At 48.7% G+C, this 20,951-nt stretch overlaps 1 protein-coding gene across 2 annotated transcripts in view; it reads right to left on the bottom strand.

The window, feature by feature from the left end:
* Nucleotides 1-6,449: 6,449 nt before the first annotated feature.
* Nucleotides 6,450-20,951, bottom strand: part of SOCS7 (suppressor of cytokine signaling 7) — a 29,958-nt gene continuing 15,456 nt past the window's right edge. For both annotated transcript variants that reach the window (XM_014833779.3, XM_014833780.3), the window contains 3 exons: nt 15,934-16,069; nt 15,385-15,534; nt 6,450-12,268 (listed from right to left, as the gene is read on the bottom strand). In XM_014833779.3, the coding sequence (XP_014689265.2) occupies nt 15,414-15,534; nt 15,934-16,069 (257 nt within the window). In that variant the 3' untranslated portion in view covers nt 6,450-12,268; nt 15,385-15,413. The remainder of the gene's footprint in view (nt 12,269-15,384; nt 15,535-15,933; nt 16,070-20,951) is intronic.

The following is a 20,951-nucleotide window of genomic DNA, read 5'->3' as shown; positions in this document are numbered from 1 at the left end:
CTGGATTGCTAAACCCCAAAAGCTATTTTATCAACACAGCCTGAGCACTACAGGAAGCTTCAGAGTCCCTGTGAAAGGAAGGGATGGTACTGCCCACCGTCTCTGCCTCAGCCTTTGGGGTCCACATATGCAACCTCTCAGTCCTCCCTCTTCCCCAGCAGCCTGCATCTCCGAGAAGCCCCTGCTCTTAGTTTGCACACCCCCTGTGGCCCAGGACCTTCAGCAACAGCATTTCTCAGATGGGCTGCGGATGGGGGTGGGGAGGTGCAGGGCCCAGCCCAGGTCATTTGATATGCATCTTTTTATCTCCTTAATAAGATTAAAACAGGACAGTTTGTCTCTTGATGAGTGACTTGGGCAGGAACCTTCTTTTGAAGAGGTAAAACATATATCCAAGTCTGGTCAGCATCATATTTCCAGCCATCTCTTTGAGAGGCTTCGAGTCACGCTGGAGGGAGGCAGACCAAGACTCAAATCCCAGGTCTGCCACTGAGTAGCTGTGTGGTCTTGGGCAGGTGTTCACACCTCTCTGTGCTCCAGCTACCTCATCCGTAAACGGATGAACGATAATAGCACTGCCTCACGGGGTTGATGAAAGCTTAGATGAGATGTGAGTATAAAATGCTCGGTCCACTGATGGGCACATAAATGGTCGATAAAAAGTGAGGTACTTTCTACAGAGAGCTGAATTAATTCATCTTATGTTGATTACCATTAGCTTTAGTTTAGCAGGTGACAATTTCTGACCTTGTCCCCACAGTCTGAGAGATCACACCAGGCTACAATCAGGTGTTGCTTCTAAGGGTGGTGCCTGCCTTTAACTGGATCCAAGCAGCAGCAACACAGAGCAGTTTCCAGCCCGATGCTGATCCCTGCCCCTCAGCCTCCTTTGCCTCGCCTCTGCGGCCTCCGGGGCTCCCTGGGGAGCAGGAGAAGGTGGAAAGAGAGCTGAGAGCCACCAGGGAAGGCAGACAGCTCCCAGGGTGCCATGGGCCTGAGAAGGGAGGAAGGAGGAGGATTACCCAGGAGGGAGTGGAAGGAGATGAGAGGGAAGGGGGGCGGGCAGCAGGCCCCACTCCTCCACCTGCTGCTCTGCGAACAAAGCCAAGAATGATGCAATCCTGGCCTGGTGCAGCTGAGGCTGCAAGGCCCTGAGAGGGAAGTGGGCATCGGGTATGAGGAGGGCAGTGGGCAGCAGGGCAGACGCAGGGGGCCTGTGGATGCCTGACCCTGGGTTCCTAGCCCAACATGTGGCTCCTTCATGTGGCTCCCGGCCTCTACATGACGCCCCTGGCCCAGGGTCAGACCCCTCCCCAAATAGTCATGGCTGCCTCTGAAGCAGGAATCACACATGACGCAACTAGGACATCATTCCAGGCAGCCTCCTCAGAGGGGAGGGCACCTCCCCACGGCGGGAGGGAGACAATGAGAGACCCAGACACTGAGTTGACTCCGAGGCCCCCCCTGGGCCCTTCACCAGCAGGCCTGGCTGCAGGTCTCTGTCCCCCGTTCCTCTCATCCTGGAGACAAAAGGCGAAATCCTCCAGAGAAGGTGGGATGAAGTCTCCAGAGAACCCTAGGGGCCTGCACGAAGTAGTATGTATTTATAGAATAAAACCTAAGGCAGACACTGAGACCAGCCTGGGCTCCCAGTGCCAGGAGGCCCTGGCAGCCCCCTGGGGCAAGGACATCATTAGCAGTTTTCAAGCCAGGGGAGGTGGGGGTGGGGCATGAGGGTGGCCTCCACCAGCCCCTGGGTGCCTCAGCTCCCCACTGCGCCTGGGAGCCAAGAGAACAAAGGCTTCCCCTCTCCCCGCACTGGGAGAAAGAGGTCTTGGCCCATACACCAGGGCCATGGGAGGGTGTGTCATGGGCCAGGGTCCCCAAGGGGACAGGACATTAAATGAGGGGAGCAGAAGAAGACTGGAGATACTGTGTCTAGGAATATTTAAGCCCAGCCTCCCCCACCACCCAGAGCTGAGGGGACAGCTGGGTGGCCTAACCTAGAGGCAGCCACTAGGTGGCAAGAGAAGCCCAACAGCTCAGCCAGCTCCACCTGCCACCACCCGTCCCACGCCCACCCTCCCCTCCTCCCTCCAGCCCACCCCCCTCCTCCCTCCAGCTCCCCCTTCTCTCCCCCCTCCAGCTCCCCCCTCCCCTCCAGCCCATCCCTCTCTGCAGCCTCGGGTGATGGGGCTCCTGAAGTCTCTTCATTCTTCCTTTCAGCCTTTGGGGAGGCTAAAAGCCCTCAGTCCTTCTCCTCAAAATGCTGCTAATAATTATGATCCCCGTTAGTGCCCGTGGCTATTTATTGAGTGCCGAAGAGGTACCAGGCATTTTACATGCATTATCTCATTCACTCACACATGAGGTGAGTAAAAATACTCTCTCTTTTAAAGAGGAGACAAACCGAGAAAGCATACACGGATTGCCCAAGATCACGACCAGCAAACGGCGGAGCCAGTGCTGAAGCCCAGGTATGCGAATGCTGGGCGGGGTCCTCCCTAGACATTTGCCAGTGGGTGGAGGTGTGGGGAGGAGGTAAAGGACCCCTCAGGTGCATCTGAGAAGTTTTGTCCACCATCTTTACCACCCCCCTCCCCCACCCCAACCCTTGAGATTCTAGGAAGGTGTGTTAAGTCTCCAGGTGAGTGTGAGGTTTGAAAAGGTTGCCCAAGTGATTCAGGCCCACAGAGTCCCTGCCTGGCTGAGAACCACTGCAGTCCACCCTGCTCCTCTCCTCCAGACTCCATAAGGCATTCCGGGGTCTCCCTCTCGCCAGCATTGCTTCCCGTGAGAATTCCCATTCCAATATGGTTGCCCCCATTCAGCCCCAAAGGTGACTCCAGCCCAGAGGACCTTCCCCCACGGCACCTCCCCTCCTGGCCCAGCTGTCTTGGACCTATTCCATCATTCTCAGCAAACATCCACGGGGGCATTTCTTGGTGTGCTGGCACAGCACTGGGTGGTGGGGGTGGGAGAGAGCAGAAGGCGAACAAGACACAGAACCCACTCTCCACATGCAAGAAGAGTTTAACATGTCTAAACCCGGGCCTGCAGTCACTTCTTTTTTTTTTTTTAATTTTATTTATTTATCTTTTTTGAAGAAGAAAATTAGCCCTGAGCTAACATCTGCTGCCAATCCTCCTCTTTTTTTGCTGAGGAAGACTGGCCCTGAGCAAACATCCGTGCCCATCTTCCTCTACTTTCTCTGTGGGACGCCTGCCACAGCATGGCTTGCCAAGAGGTGCCATGTCTGCACCTAGGATCCAAACCGGCGAACCCCGGGCCGCCAAAGCAGAACATGCGAACCCAACTGCTGTGCCACCAGGCTGGCCCCTGCAGTCACTTCTATACATGGTGTCCCATTCAACGAAACAGGCCCACATGCAGAAGAAAAGGATGTCTATCTCTAGGGCAGTGTTTTTCATCAACACCAGGGCATGGGAGAGGGTGGCAGCTGCAGGGAAGGGGTGCTAGGAGATGACACCCAATGCACAAGGAAACTTCCCGGAATCTTCTTTGATGTATGGATCCATCACACAGGATAGCTGCTGCCAGACTCTCCCATCCCATTCCAAACCTTCCCAGCTCGTCCCCAGCTCAGCCATTCCCTTCCCACACTTATTTTCCTCTTCCAGCATAAACCTAGCAGCCTCTCCTGTTCCCTGCCTGTCTCATCACCCCTCGACCTGCAGAATAAAGGCTCAGAAACAGGCCACGTTTCTTGGAAGTGGGCAGGGGGAAAGCAGGCCTTGACACCTCATGGGAGGAGATGAGGAGCCCAGGATGTGAAGAGCACCTGAGCTGAGCTCTCTTGAAACGCAGGGTTTCTGTTAAGGGAGAATTCAGCAATGGGTGGGTCAGTGCAACCTCTGGTCACTGGTCAAAGCCCACTGGCCTACATCAGCAGCATCTTCCACTCAAAGGGCAATGACCCCCCTGTCTTTCTCTCCGATACCATTGGCACCAGGAGGAAGCAGTCCGTGTCCCACCTTTGGAATATCTTGAGTTACAGCTATATCACAGAGTTCACGCTCTCATTCCAACCTTCAATGCTCTTCATGCTTGTATTCCAAAACTTCAATCCCTTGAGAAAATTCTGAAGACTGACATTTAGTGGCTAAAACCACCTTACCTCCATACAATCAAGTTGTCCTATGCAAAAGGTGAAAATCCAGGCTCAAGGCTGGCTGATGAGGGAAACAAGAAGCCCCCCCAGGAAGGGGCTGATCTCACATTTCTTCAACCACCACCACCTGGGGCAGCCCTGGGGCAGGGAGAGAGCTGCGCAGGACACAGGCTCTGTCCCTCACAGACCAGAGGTCACAGTTGAGCAAGCAGGCAGACACGTGAGCAAATATCTTAACAGAGGAAGGCCCATTTGTTTGGGAGTGGCCGGTGAAAATTCTAGAAGTAATACTGGAGCAGAACCTTCAAGGATGAGCAGGAGCTTTGCAGGTGAAGAGGGTGACAGGTAAGGGTCCTTCAGGCAGAGGAGACAGCATGAAGGAAGGTGGAGCGGCAGGAGAAGGGATGCCATGATCTGGGGACTTCAAGTCATGCATTGTGACCGAGTGCAGCCTGTGCAGCGGGGTAAGGGGAAACAGCCTTGAATGTCAAGTCGAGAAGTTAAGATTTTCTGCTCTAGGTTGAAAGTCACTCGTGATTTTAAACTAAGGAAGTGACTTGAGCACATCTTCATTTTGGAAGGACTTTTAGAAAGACTGGAGAGGGGAAACAGGAAGGAGGAGGACCAGTGGGGAAATGGCAGAACTGTCCAGGTTAAAAAAAGAGAACGCCTAAATTGGGACACGGCCTCGAGGAGAAATGCATGATGAAGTCACAGCTCAAATGGGAATCAGTGCATAGGGGCAATGTTACAGTCAAAGTTCCTCTTGCAAATCTCTTGGGAAGGGTCTCTATTAGAGATCAATGATAACCCAGCTAGTGCTTCTTCAGAGCTGTAATCAAGTCTTGTGCCTTTGACTGAGTACCAAATGAAAATGGTTGGTCTTCAGAATCCACATGGCACAAACAGGCACTAGAATCAATATGCACAAGGTGCTCACACTGTGAGAGGCTGGAGGGAACCAAGACAGAAAATCTTCTTTTCCCATCTCATCCTCAATCACGGGGACGCACAGTGGAACGGAGGAGGGAATCTCCCGCACTATCACTATTTGCCATATGCTTGTAATTGAATTCCAGTAAGTTAGGTACATGCATGATGACAAGTGAGATGGAACAGTCTTTGTGACAGAATGAAAGTGGTGGCTGAAAGGAGTAGATGAAGAACACAGGAGATGAAGTAGGTGGTTGCAGGTTTTTGGGGTGAAGAGGGTGGGAGACAGTAATTTATTCTGGGCTGTTTCCAAAAGAATCCTTTCTTTCTATGGGCTTTAACATGCAAGTCAAAGGGGACCAATACCTATCTTTCCTAACAAACTATCACTACTATGAATGAGGCTGATTTGAAATGGTGAAAACCGATGTCCCTACTTTCAAGAAACATGAACACTATTGACTGATGCTGTCAGCAAAGATTCCTTACGACTGACAAACTGCATCCAAAGGTGGCCACTACAGCACTTGAATTACTGATTCTGAGCTCTTTGCATTTTCCCTTGTAAACCCACTTCATAGCTTGGAGCACCCTTTTCTTCCAAAAGGGAAGAAAACTTTACTCAGGAGGAGTCCATGCTGTCATAGAACGGCTCTCAGAATGGATCCGATACCGTTTCATCCTGACATGGACCTGTGACTTGTGAATGAGCTGACCGGGCCAAGTGGGAATTCTGACTCCCTGCTTGAGGCATTTCTAATCGGTCTTGTGAAAACGCAGCTCCTGAGGAATGAGGGTTTCACCTCACTCAGCATGCTTCCCACTCTGAGGATGCAGAGAAATTGCCGAAAATTCCCCAAAACGTGCCAAGGTGGTGGTACACTGGCCCTTGAAGTGGGGAAGCTGGGTGGGACAGTGAAGAGGGGAGATTTGAGAGGCTCCAAGTACACACGGTTGTCAATCAGAGAAACACACCTGGTCCTTTACTCTCCAAAGAGCACAGCTCAAGAGGGAATGGGCCAGAAAGGCAGGAGGGATGCAGGTTAAACTTATAGAAAAAGCCTTGACTGCCAGCCTCGGTAAATCCCAGGAATGACTACTATGCTGAAGTATGAACTCTCCCTGGGTAGAGCCCCACGCTGCTGCTCACCAAGGCAAAAAGGGCACAGGCACGTGGCCCCAGAAAGCTCTCTGCAATTGTCCACTTCCTGGGGAAGGAGAAAGCAGCTTTGAGCAGTGGCGGTCAGCCTCAGGAATTCTTCAGCATCTCGACCCCGGACAAGACCAATTCTGGATGCACTCTGCTTGGCTGAGGCTGGTGTAGGTGTAAGGAGTCATATGAGATGGGAGAGGGATTGAAAACACACACCCAAATAACAGGACATAATTTCTAAACATTTTTATTTCAAATCTCTGTTCACCCCTCCCCAAAAAGACATGGGTCAGTACAGCAATCATAAAAAGGAGATACAAACACAAGAGTCAAATGTCTCCCGCACTGACACTTACAAAAACCCGGGAATTGTACATGGAGTTTCCCAACAGGACCTGCAGCAGCTACTAACGTCCCTTTACAAGAGTCAAACATGCCTATTGATACAGTATATACAGACACCCCATTCTGGAACTAATCTACAGGGACATCCCAACACCACCCCTCTATCCCCAGAAAAATACCAAAACACACCCAAAGTGCATTTGTTTTGTTTATATCAAAACATCTTTCCCTTTCCCCACCCACCCTCAGACCCTCCCACCCCATTTAAGATTGGCCTGCAAGTCTATTTTAACCATTTAGTAATTTTTTATAGTTTATGAAAATAAATTATACAGCAACTATTTTAATAAATTAAGCACAAAAAGGGAGAAAAACTAAATGGGAAGACAAAAGCCAGGCCACGCTTTGGCTTGGAGGAGGGCAGGGTGGCCGAAGAGGACAGAAGTGGTTGCAGGGGGTGTGGCTCCCCTTCTGGTGAAGAACTGGCAACCACTCGAGCCCAGAATGACACCCTTCTTCATTGAGTTTCTTAAAAACAACCAAAAAATGTACAGCAGGGGCTGTGCCACGGGCAGCACCAGTTTTGGCATTCCAACAACTGGCCTGCCCCCAGAGCAGTGCCTGGATTATGCTAGTCCCTTGGGAAAGGTTCTGGGCCTAACAGTGAGGGGCAGGTCCCTGTTCAAGGGAGCACCAAGGATGGAGCAGTCAGACCAGCCTTCCCGCTCCACCTGAGCTGAGTAAGGGGCTTAGGACGCAGCTCTGAGCGGGGCTGTGCGGTTTGTGGTTATCCTGGCTTCTGATCAAGAGTGTCCTGAGCTTTCCTTGCACTCTACCTCCAGAAGCAACAGCAACTACGATTGCAGTCCAGCTGCAACCAGACATTCAGGTCTTCCAGCCTCAGCTGGCTGCTTTTTGCCTGCCCCTTGATGCCTCTTGGCATGGCAAAGGACTAGGGGGTGGGGGCAGGGGGTGGAGCAGTTCCAGGTACCCTCTAAATGAGATGCAATGGATGAAATGGGCGTGAAGGCATGTCACAGACTCAGCATGCAGGACTGGCTTCCTGGGAGGTAGATGGGAGTGAGACGGGACGGGAAAAGGGGTAGACAGGACAGGAAAGCGGCACCTACCAGGAAGGTGAAGAAGTGATGAAAAGGACAGAGACAACATGGAACCTACATGTAAAGAAAGGTCTTTCCCTGGCAGATGAGAGTCAATCTTAAATACAATTCACTCTTCTATTTTTCTAACTGCAGCACCTGAGTCTCCAGTGCCCCTGGCTCTGTGGTCCAACCCCCATCTCACTCCTCCCAAGGCTTTGCTCTCCATCTTCTCAAGGCCTCCTGTCATTTTGTGCTGAGCATGAAGGCTCCAATGTCAAAACAGGATGGATCACGGGGACTGGCAGACTCGACTTTGCCTTTTTGAGCTTTGTGGCCCAGTAATCCCATAGCTATCATGGGGGGAGGGGGTCACACTTTTCTTTATTTATTTTTTCTTTTTTAATAAAAAAAGTTTTACTCCCCAGGAGCAAATAAATCATTTCGAACTACTGATAAACACTGCTGCAGTGAAAAGAAAGATGGCTACATGTATGCAATAGCACAAATTCAGTGTAAGAAGAGCTGTGTTGACGATTAGAGATAAAAATCATTTATCCATTCCCCCTTTCCCACAAACCAAACCAAGAGGATTCCCATAGGGAAAATGTCTAACTCAGAAGCTCTTCCCTTAGGGACAGGGGGCGTGTCATTCTCTTCAAAGTGGAAAACAAATGGCAGGTCTCCCCCCAGTAGAGATGCTCTCAACACCCCAACCAGTGGCAAGACTTCTGCAAATGAAGACGCACACACGGGCGCACACATGTGCACACACAGACGTGCAGACCTCCTTCCAGCAGCCGTAGGGCTGGATCCCAGTGCCTAGTCCTCCAGCTTCAGGGCTCAGAGCCAGGGCGAGGCGCAGGGCAGGGAAGGATCAGACCTAGGGGGAAAGTCCCTCCTATCCTGCTTCCTGCGGGGACCCCAGGGCTGCAAGCAGGCCAGGTTCTTCATGGGCCTGGGATGGGGCTGAAAAGGCTGCTCCCCAGGGCATCCGGCTCTACCCCAACCTCTGACACCCAGATCTGGGGGCACTAATCCCTGCCCCACACTCCCCAGGTCCTCCTGGTGTGCGCGGTAGGGGTGTTTGCAGCTATCTCCACATCACTCCCAACCTCAACACGGGGCCTACACAGTCAGCCCCAGGGAAAAGGAGCTAAGGAGGAGGGTAGAAACCGTGGCAGCAAGCTCTCTGCCAAGCCTTTCCTCCCAGGAGGCTGGTGCCGCAGGCCACGGCTCCCATTCCAGGGTGTTACATTCACTATATCTAGGCACAGGCAGGTGACCAGGCCAAGGTCATTGCCAGTGGTCCCAAACTGCCAGTTGTCACCCACTGATCTAGTCCCCACACCAAAGCCCCGCCCTCCTTACTCCTGTGCTCCTACCACAGCACATGCACTTCAAGTAACAGCGAGTTATAGCAGTAGTTGTCACTGGCTCACAGTGGTTCACGCCTGTCCCAAGGAAAGTTACAGTAGATCAATCATAAACAAGCGAGCGTTACACAGGCAGGGCCTGAGGGTCCTGACATCAGCCGTCCACTGAGAAATGGATGATGAGTCCCTAACAGGGAGAACCTTCTCCAGTTTATGACTTTAAAACCACCACCAAAAAGGAATGCATTTCCTCTGTAGATGCATTTCAATGAGCTCTACACAGACCTGGCAAAGCAGGGGCTGGGCCCAGGCAGAAGAGGTGAAAGGGAAGCGCTGACCGGCCAGCTGTTTCTGCCCCCAACCCTGTTTACTCTCTGACCAGGCTGGCACCTCAGCCAACTGCCCCACTGCCGCCTCTTCCTCCTCACCCGCTGATGGAGCCTATCTCCTCTTTCGCGACTCTGTCTTGTAGTCCACTCTACTGGGGAAGGACCATGCTACAGCCTGGACGGTGACCAATGCACAGACAGCTCATGGACACAGGTAAACACTGCCCTTCCAGGAGAAGAAGGAAGGATGGTGGGGAGGCTGGGTCACACCTCCTCAGCTGGTTTGGTTTTGCACCTGAGTGTATGAATTCTCCCAGAGAAACCCCTGGTACCACAAGGGGTACAGGGGCTCACCCAGGCTGTGCAGAGAACAGTGAGCTCCCAGGCTACGGGCAGGAACTGGCTGACTTCCGGCTTGGGGCTCTACTTCACCATTATAACCCCTCAGCATTCAGATCTGCCTGATACACGGGAAGTTTCGCTCGAGACCATAGCACTTTGAAAGGATTCTTTGCTGCTCTGCTGTGCACTCAGGACTGTGCGCTGTTCAGGACATGCCATGAGGATTCTGCCTCCACACTTTTGTTCATGTTTCTCATCTCACTGTCCTGCCCTCGCCTACGACCCAAAGCCTCACAACCATGGAGCTTTCCTGACCATCTGGTCTACCCTGATCTTATCCATTCTGAATTCCTTTACAGACAGCCCTTGATTCTCTCTGCCACACTGTCATCCTCCAGTTGCTTCATGTGTGGCAGTCACCTAAAAGTTCCCTTAGCCCAGATATCATGTCTTCCACCTCTTGTGTTTTCCACAGCTTCTAGACCACAGCAAGGCAAGCACATACTAAAAATAATTTTACAATTATGAGTGGCAAAAATGGTAAAAAAAAAAAAAAAAAGAAAAAGAAAAAGAAAAGATCCCAGGTAGCTGCACATCAGCCGCTCGAGGATCACAACCGACTGCAGGCTGCAGGCTGCAGGCTCCACAGCGGGCTGGGCCTTTGCAGGATAGCAAGTTAGTCTGCACCCTCAGGAGGCAAGACTCACGAGTTACGCCGATTTCTGGGATCACAATCTTAACTGGTGGGTAATATGACCATGGAAGCCAAGGAGAGAAAAGGTACCTCAGGACAAATCAGAGGGGGACTGTGTTTATGCTACAAAGCTCAATTTGTGGGCCACTTCTTTGAAGCCAGGTAACTATGCAAGTTCCTCCCAACTTAGCTACAAGGAGGAAGACTGGTCATTCCATGCAGGACGTAAGGCAGAAGGCCAGATGAGGCAGATTACCAAGACACGGGGCTTCACCCCGATCCAGGAAACCACAAACCCAACAATATTATTTATCTCATGAGATGAGGCAGATATAAGCAGAGGGGAACCAAAAGAAGCAGTCTAATGGAACACCTACTGAAAAAGAGTAATAAAGACCAAACAGCTCAATTTTTACATCTTAATAGCAAACCCTTCCCCAGAGTAACTCCACAGAAAAGCAAACTCATAATGTTATGATTTGACAATGGCCTGCTTCATAAAAAATTAAAGACCAGTGAAAAGCACTGGCGTTTTTCTCCCTCCTCCTCCACTCCCACCTGGGAGACAGGTAACTCTCAAATCAGCATCTGACAGACTTTCCAGTGAAAGGAGGGCAAACAGGATCTGACTCAGGAAAATGTTTGCATTGCTAGAAAGAACACAGGAGAATTAAGAAGCCCTTGCTACCTCCCATCCCAGAAGTGGGACAACAGTGATAAACCCAAAACCGTGAGATGTAATGCTCTCCTCCTTGCCGATCTGGGGACCTCCCATTCAGGCTGAGTCACCACAGAGCTTTCTCTAGGAAGAGCACAGTGACAATGGCTTCCTTTCTCACCTTGCTCCACATTCCCTCTCACTAGCTGACAGACATATGGAGGTAAGCAACACTGACTCCTAAGTCACGGGTACAGTTTGCCATTAAGGATCTGGAAGCGCGCTCCACTAACTCTAGCAGCCCACGACTGGAGCTCTGAACTGCTCAGGTGATGAGAAGAACTATTGCCTTAACAGCTGGCAGAAGCAACAGGAATGATGTTACCATGACCAGAGTGAAATGTACAGTTATCTCGAGGGGAATGAGTTGAGGGTAGAGGAAGAATGGGGCTAACTTGAGGTCACAAAACTTAGGAATTCAGTAAAATAAAACTAACAGATTCTTTGAGAGGTGATCCCGAAATCAGGTTCCTAAACCTTAAAAGGAACGGATGTGAGGAGTCACTGTTTCCCCTGCAGAGGCCACTTGCCAGTTTCTGTCCGCTAATCTGCTTTCAAGACCACCCACCCTCCTCTCCTTCCTGCTCCTCCTGCGGCTGCCCTTGCTCACAGAGAAGCAGATTCTGATCCCTCGGAAACTCCCAGCTTGATCTGCACTTCTGACTCCTTCTCTTCCCTTCTTCAAAGTCAGTGGTGAAGACTCGCACTCTGCCTTTGGCACCAGCTGAATGACCGTCACTGGCAATCAATCCCCTGCCCCCACTTCCCTTCCTTCGGACCTGCTCACCCTTGGACCACTTCCAATGCCATGGGCACAAACCCCAGCCGCCTTTAACGTGAGTTTTCCATACCGAGAAATGCAAATATCCAAAACAAAATTTCTGAAAAAGGAACAGTGTTGAGACTTCTTCCAGTTTTCCAAGCAGCTCATCCAGTTCCGGGACACCACAGGGGCTGGATGGGAAGGGTGGCGCCCCACTCAGAGAGGACGGCTGTGTGCTTCTTCCAAGCCCCAGGGTCACGAGGGGAACCAAAGTCTTCGTGCAGAGGATCCCAACCCTTCCTATTTCCTCTTGCCTTTCCTCACTCCTCTTTTCATGGTGGCTTCATTTGGTTCTTCAAAACTGGAGCTTAGCAACCAAATGCCTAGGTAAAAAAGTGGAAAAAATTAGAGTGGTTCAACAGAGTGGAACCAAAATGGAGCGAAGAAGAGCCTGGCCTCTGGAGGTGAAGAAGTACAGCTAAGGAGAACGGAGTCTGGACAGCCAGACACTTCCACAAACACTGTGGCTGGCCAGCGACGTAGCAAACGGCCCTTGTCAGGGGGGCCTGAGCAGCCAACGACATGGACGCCAAAAAAAGGTCCTAAAATAACTAATAAACATATCCCACCACATTGCCCAACTTCTCTCTTCCCTTTTCTCTTTAATTTTCCACCCACTCTTTTTCCCACTTCTTCTCAGAGGCCAACCTGCTCGAGGGGCTAAAAAAGGAACTGAGCCCCTGGAGTAAGCCGTTGTGAGCCTGGCTAGGAACAGCTGTAGGTCTCTGCAGCTTCTGGCTAGAGAAGAGCGCTGACATAATCACAAAGGCCAGTGCAGCTCTAGCCTCTGATGTAAGAAGGGCACTGTTGCAGCTGTTGCTCTGTCCTGACTCCAAGTACCCCGGCATGAAATCCCCCAGGTAACAGCAGGCACAGAACTCTCAAATTAAAATTGGCCTGACTAAAAGAAGTCTTAAGGGCCAAATTTCACACCGTGAAGACCTTTCCCTTGGGAAGTGTCATTACTTTTCTTCATGGGGTCCCAGGGTCTAACCAGGAGCAAGTACAGCATGATGCTTGTTCCTTGCCACAGGCAACAAAGTGTCAGAGCAAACAGAGAGCCTGGGAGTTCAGTTCAACCCTTTGCCAGTAAATGGCTGCCCCCACACTCATGACAAATGGCTACCCCTGGCCTATCCCTGATCGTATCACGGCCCTTCCCATTTCAGGGCCTTTATACTTACAGGACCTCTTGCCCAGAATGCTCTGCTCCCACATCCTCTCATGGCTGACTCCTTGATATTCAGCTCTCAGCTAAAATGTCACCTCCTCACAGGAGCCTTCCTGGATCACCCAAACTTGAGTAGTATCTCACCACTAATCACTAAATTTCACCCAGCTTTATTTTCCTCATAACATGCACAGTCAACTGTAATTAGCCTGTTCATTTCTTTACATGTTTGCTGTCTGTCTCTATGCAGACTGCAGCTCAGGGAGAACAGGGCCTTCGATGACCAGCACTCTCTTCCCCAGTTCACACTGGGTGCTTAACAAACATGGAGATATCTGCTGAGTGAAGAAACAAATGGGGCGCTCACTAACTCCTGTGGAAAACCATCCCATTTTGGACCTCTTCTAAAGCTGGACTGAAAGCTAACTCCTTCTAACTTACATCCATTGTGGTCCTTGTCCTACCCCTGGAACCACACAGAGAAAGTTTAATCACTCACCCTTAGGAAAATCCATCAAACACTTGGGCTATCAAGGCCCTCTTACCCTAAAACTTCTCTGCTCCATGTTAACCATTTATTCCCCATATGATGAAGTCTGAAGCCCTCCACTATCCTGAGCCTTTCTCTGACTGTACTCCTGGCCACGTGGGTTCCTCCTAAGGCACAGCACCTGCAGAAGTGGTGCTCTAACTGAAGGGTCCTAATGACTCCTCGAGGGTGCAGTCGAGCAGGTGAGCCTCCCTAGTTCCCTTCTACCTTCCCAGACTAATTTCAACTGCAAAGCCACCAAGTAGAGAAATCCTCCTAGGCATTAGCATTTAGATGTTTTAGGCGTCGCTTCCAAGGGCATACAAAATTGCGTATAATTGCAGGTATGATAAGAGATTGTACACCCAATCCAGGATCCTTTAAGTTAAAACTCTACAGCCTCCCAGAGTTAGCATTTCTTGATCCCGCTTCTTCATTCTTTCTCGCCTTGTTAACCCTTATTAGCCTGGCTCACGTGCTTTTCCCCAATAGCACAGGATCAGGGACTTCCAGGGCCAAGAGGAAACAGACAACTGGGCTCAAAAAAACCCATGGGATATAAACACCAATTGTCACTCTCTCCCATTATGAACAGAGCAGAGAGAATGGAGAGATTAAAGCCCCCTTTTCCTGCTAAGGCGACTGCTCCTGTGGTTTTTCCCCTTAAGTTTGTTTTCTGCGGGGGATGGGAGTGGAGAACAGAGAAGGTTAGAAGCAGAAGTATTCAGTCCCTAAAAAGGACACTCCAGCGCCAGCCCTGTGGCAGAGTGGTTAAAGTTCCGTGCATTCCACTTTGGAGGCCTGGGTTCACAGGTTTGGATCCCAGGTGCGATCTACACCACTTGTCAAGCCATGCTGTGGTAGTGACCCACATACAAAGTAGAGGAAGACTAGCACAGGGCTAATCTTCCTCAGCAAAAAAAAAAAAGGACACTCCACACTAAGAGGAAAGATGGAGGGCACTGCACCCCGCAGTAGATCACTAGAATGTGAAATGGTGCAGGTAACCCACACTGCCAAATTGCAACTGCAATTCTGTTCCCTCCTCTCCTCTACCTTTCAATGTTCCTACTAATGCAATTTAAAAGACTAATTAGAATTCATCTGCACAAACCAGTATTCCAAGACATTTTATGGGAAAATAAATGAGTAGAACTCAGTCAGTGTAGCAACGGGAGAATAGCCTCTTAGATAAATGAATTCCTTGGTTAATTCACTTATTCTTTTGAACGATTTACTTTTCAGTGGCCCAAGTGGCACTCTAAGTAGAAGAGCAAGCTATTTTTCCTCAGCCCCATGTTCCAAGCCTTGGGACACAGTGCAGCTCTCACTGACGTGCATGCCTATTGCAATTAAAGGCACGCTTGCCTCCCTGTGATGAAGTTTTTTTTCCCTTTGGTTTCCCACTTTATGTGTCATTCGTGCAAGATCAGGGAGAACAGCCAAAGTATGAGAGAAGGCTGCACACTTAGCTACACTTGTGTGTCCTCCTTATTTACACTCAGTGATGAGCCTGCACGCTGCATGGCAAATATTCTTTAAGCCTCTCAGGTCCATCTGCTCTTCTCTCAACTGGGGTATGTGTCCCCTTGGGGACTCCATTATCAGATGTGGTAACTCTATGGGCAGATGCCTGCATCGGGGGTATACACAGGGTGAGGGGAGAGAGACAAGACCCAATGCATGACAATAACTGCCCAGGAAGAGACCTGACTGGACAGAGAGCCAAGAGCTCATACCCTTGGTGGTGAGCAGCAGGGGCCCCTCGCTACGTGGAAGGTTCCACTTCTTGCTTCTGTTTGGAAATGAGCTGCGCCTCCTTTAGAGACAGGTATACCTCTTCCTGAGGATCATAGTAGTAGAATTTTCGGATATAAGAGATCAGAGGTCTGTAAAAACACAAGAGGGATACACACAAGGTGTTATTTACATAGATTATAAAAGAAAGACCACCTCTGTTCAACCCTTCCCCCTTTTCAATCCCTGTATGGCTGAGGCTACACTAAAGACTCTGCCGCCCTGGCCACACTCCCATTTCCTCACTTACAGTTCTGTCTCTCTCCCTCCACCCTTCACAGAGACTGCAGAACGGAGGCCGACCCACACACACCTGCCTCCCTTCTGGCTGCAAAGTGACAGCTCTAGAGTTAGGTGCTAGGACACAGCAGAAGTGAAAGGATGAGGCCTGTGAATGCTGCCAGGCTCTGCCTGTGCAATCAGCTTGCAGGCCTCACTAACAGTTGTAACTAACCCGCCCTCCTGCCCCAACCCTGAAGACCCCATTGTACTTAGGCAGTGGGAGATCCGGAATGTGATCTATCCGGACGAGCTGTCGGATTCGGAACCTGCAAAGGTGCTGGAGGGATTTGACATTGCTGAATCGGGACACAGGATAGAGCAGCTGGACTGGAGTTGGTGGCAGTCCTTCAAGAATGAAAATCAAGAGAAATATTCAGAGGGAACAATGCAGCTAACCACAATTTCTCTTATGAAGAGACCCAGCAAAGGGAAATGGGGCTTCTTTATAGTTCACACCTGTGTTCTGTGCAAATCTCCCTTCCACAAAGGACTGCTGATTTCCATTTGCAGAAGCGCCACTACCATATTTCACACTCAGGAGAATCTACGATCCTCTACCAAGGGCCTCCCCAGCATCGCTCTTAGCACCTGAGAGTCTTGCTCTTCAGAACAGCCCAATTAAAAATGCCAAGCTAGAGACTTTCCTTGGAGCCAAGCAGCCAATCCCAGGTCTGAGGCTCTCAGTGAAGGGCAAGAATCAAAAGCACCGGTGTTGGGAAGGGAAGATACTTGTTCAGCACATCTAGCAGTATACTGAAGCGGAGGGCTCAGAAAGGCTGTGCTGAGGGGTCCCCAGCAAATTCCAACTGAGAGGCTGGTAAGCAGAAGGCAACAGCTGAGACCAAAGTTGACAAGCCTATGACTCCTGCCATTACTTCGAACTGGAACCATCAGTTTTAACCACCTCTATTTCCTATCCACCACCACCCTCCTTGATTCTGAATTTTTAGGCTGGGTACAGGAACAGAAAAAAAGAGGATGATGCTATTAAAAGAAAAGCAACTACAGTTGCTTGGGCAAGGTGGAATTAGTAGCACTCAGTGCAGAAGTGCCTGCTGACTGATGCCAGCCAGGAGCCCCACACCGTGTTTCATGAGTATCAGCAGGCTCTGCGCAGGGAAATTCCAACCCACTAAAGGTCAAAGCCACAGAATGGAGACACCCAGACTGGCAGGGACACTGAAACAGGTTCAAAGGAACAAAGCATATCCTCGTTTCAATAAACAAAGGGGCAATGGAAGGTAAATAAGCAAACTGCTCTCAGAAAGAATCTGAGTTGCAAAATCTTTGAAAGAATTCTTTTCTCAGTCATCATCATATCAAAAGAAATTCTGTACACACAACTTGTTAGAAAATAAAATATGTACTATTTTTGGAGTTTAATTTCAAAGAGTGTTTAAATTTTGTTTGGAGCCGTGAGAAGAAAAAATTAAAGCTTGCAGATTGCCTCTCAAAGCCTTTTCATGGTCATTGACAACTGAGTTTATAAAAAAACCCAAAAAACCAAAACGAAATACATATTATACTGTTAATAAACAAGTAAGCTTATCTTAAAAACATTTAACTCATTTAGGCTTCAAAACTATACTTTGAGACAAACACCACTGTTATCCCCATTTCACATATAAAGAAACTGAGGCCTATTGGGCTTAGAGAACTTGCTCATGGCACAGACCCAACAGAGCTGGCCTGTCTTGAACCCCTGGCTCTGCGTGAGGAAGAGTTTAGCCCAGGGAAGCTCTCAGGGGTGTTCTCTGTCTGACAGGGGCCGTCACAGCACCATGATTCATGACCAGCCTCTCGGAGTCCTCTCCTCACTCCACCTCTTCAGGCCTAAGGCTTGTATTTTGAAGCACTGCAGCCCTCCTCCACCCACGTGGGCTGTCCTCTCCTCCCACACCATTAAAAAAAAAATTCACACATGAATTTCTCTCTTGAATATATTTAAATTCAAGTGGTTTTCAAAAATGATTTGGGGTTCAAATGCCTCTTTGAATTTACCCTTTCTCTCATGTTTTAAAAATATTCTTTAGTAAATTAAACTATGGCAAACAGAAAGCTTTTGGGGGTTGGTTGTAATATTGCTAAATTCAACATGATGTTTCAGAGATAAAAGTAATTTATGTATCTCATTATTTATTCCCAAAGACACAGTACGATAGGACTTGTGCTTAAAGAGATGAGGGTAATAAGCAGCATACAATTATCTGATTGTTTGCCTACTTGAATTTTAATGACCATATATACTTGCCTATTATATTGTGTTACTTTTAGCCTTAGGTTCATAAACAGCAATTCTCTGATAGTCCCTGGTGCCAACCTGACCATTTTTGCTCCCAAAAGTACCAAATGATTGGAGCTCTCACATCTAGAGCGTCTTAACAGAAGAGGTCAGAAAGAGAAATAAATCCAAGATAAGCCAGCAGTGCAGCCAGAAGGGACAGGGCGAGATGGGACAGTGATCATCAGGAACTTTCCTCTGGTCCTCGTGCCAGGGGTCCTGGGCACAAATCTAGTTTCCAGCTACTTCACTATTTTCTCTTTCCCCAGCATGGACCAGATTAAGGGGGACAAATCTCTTCCAGGTCTGAGCACCTGAACACCCAGGTCTTTTTGCCACACCAAACTTCCCTGAAGACCAGAATTATCCAGCCCCAAATGCTGAATTGAGAAACCCTGGGATACAGGGACAACACGTCACTGAACAATTAAGTATAAGCTTAATGATGGTTACAAAAGAGGAAGTGATCAATTTCCTTAGCATTGTCCAACTCAAAGTGTGATTTAACAAGAAAAGGTATTTTCTCTTCATGCACTTCACAGATGAAGAGGATTCCCCCAACTAAGAAGGACAGTTCACTCTCAGTTCTGGCTCCAACAGCATGGAAGGTTTTGGGCTAATCCAATCACATTCTCCTTTAGAGACTGCAGCCTGGTGTTAGGGGTTTGGTTTACAACTGTGGAATGGGCCAGACTGAGATGCAATCAGTGGCCTCAGATTTGTTATGCCCATGCTCCAATACTATAGTGAGAAGAGATAAGGAGAAACCAGGTTCAGGTGCCATCATTTGTACCAAGGGCCCCCTCCCCTAGATGCCAATTATTCTATTTATTTTAACTAATTTCCTTCTGCTCTTTCTGTGCCACCATCCAGAACTTTCCCATTAGACCTAGCTTGACGATTCCTATGATCCTTAGCATCCCTTTAACACAAGCCTCCATGTTCTGCTAGTGCATCCAGCTCTACATTTGAGCCAGAAAAACTTAATTTTGCATCCTGGTTCTGCAACGCACTGTACTTCAGTTTCTTAATCTGTTTTTAAAAAGAGAGACTGTAATAACCCTTCAAAGGATTTTGTAAGGGTTAAATGAAATAATACCTGGCCCTTTGTAGGCATTCAGTTATCATCATCCCAAAGTCTGAACCAACCGGCTCCTTTTAGAATGTCCTGAGTTAAAATCCCTGGTGCAGGTTGATAGAGCTCAACCTAAATGCGAATGACTAGCTCTGCCTCACGCCGATCCCCGCCCCTAATAAAGGCAACCTCATAGAACGCCTAGACCTTTATGATGAGCGAAGGAGGACAGGAAATGATGGTAAAGGAGAGCACGGGCTTTACCTTCTTTGGGCCAATCCTTCAAGGAGAGGTCACGTGTGGTCTGGGGGCAAACACTAACTCTGCTTTGCCTTCTCAACTTGGTTATAATTTTAAGGATAAATAGATATCCTACCTGTAGCATCTATCAGAGCTCCTAGAAAGACACCCTCCACAAGTCCAGCAAACTCAATTGCCCATTGCTTACTGCTACTTTTCCCCATAACAGAGAGGGGGCAAATAAAGCACAGGGTTTAGAGTTAGTTGGGCCTGCATTTGAACCCCGCCTTCAGCAGTGACAAGCTGAGCACCCTTTATAGTAACTTCACGGCTGAGCCTCAGACTCAGTGTCCTCACCAGCAAAGTGAAAACAGTCTCATCTGTAAGTAGACCAAGCTATTATCTAACTTTGGAGTTGTTGTAAGAAATGAGAGATATTTAAATAAAGAAGCTGACAAAGTACATGGCACAAGATAGGCACTCAATAAATAGTAGCAATTATTACAAGCTCTAGTCATTAACAATGTTAAGAATCTTAGGTAACATTTCTGCAGACAGGGCACATCTGTGGAATGAAATGAGCTAGACTCGAGGTGTCCAAGAGTCTATGAAGTCTCTCAATACTCTACAAGGAGATACACGCTCCAGACTCCAGAAGCCTCTGAGGACCTCCCTAGTTCACCCACAAACAGAGTGGATCACCCTGCCCTTGTTGAGCACCGCCACGTCTTGTATTGAATTTAACCCCTGTTCTTGCCTTTATCTTCCAACCTGTACCCTCTTTGAGGCTGAGCTCTCTGAGAGTAAAGATGTGGCTTATTTTTGAGACTGAGTTACAAAATAAATGTTTGTTAAATAAATACCCCCGCCAAAAGCCACAAACTTTAAAAACTGCTAAGCAGAGTCAATTCTTCTAAGAAAGGATTCTAACTTTTCCCTTTAACCAAGTCAACTGCATGAGACCCAACTGTGTTGACAGCACTGAGGCAAATATTAAATGAAGTAAGAATTAATATAGTTCGCACCCTGTCACACTTATTTAAATCACCAAGATTATAAGACACATTCCTGTAACCTGGCTCAAGCCTGCTACTGATGTTCTGCCTGAGGCTCCCTCCAACTTCTGGCTAGAGCAATTTCTTGGCACCCAGTTTGTTTAAGAATCTTAATTTGATTCAATGGGAAAGCATGAAGTTCTCATTTTTTAAGTTCTGTTTGTCTTACAAATTCCCCAATTAATGTGCTTGTCACGTTATTTTCCCCAACACTATAAAAGCAGATTCCTCTAAACCATCCCTTCTCCCCCTTCAACAGAGATTATACATGTAACTCGCTACTTAGCAGGCAGGAAGACTATATAACCAGCAAAGATGGGAACTGCCCAGTGCTCTCAAATGGAGAGAAGTCTTTATATTCAACAGTGGTAGGAATACAAGATACAACAAAAAACACCTACTTTTAACAGCAAATTTAGTACAACATGGACAAAATCTAGAGCACAATGCCATTGAATTCAGCCTCCTTGACACTCGCCATTGCCTTTCTTTTACCTTCCCTGTTCCCGTGGAAATGACCTGAGAGCTCTTACTCTCTGTTTCACGTGTAAGTGTGAGATGCCTGGATGAGGGACA

Source organism: Equus asinus, chromosome 13 (genome assembly GCF_041296235.1).
Source record: "Equus asinus isolate D_3611 breed Donkey chromosome 13, EquAss-T2T_v2, whole genome shotgun sequence".
In the NCBI taxonomy this organism is placed as follows: Eukaryota; Metazoa; Chordata; class Mammalia; order Perissodactyla; family Equidae; genus Equus; species Equus asinus.
Note: the sequence above shows the minus strand (reverse complement) of the source record. Positions and strands in the feature narration are given on the sequence as shown.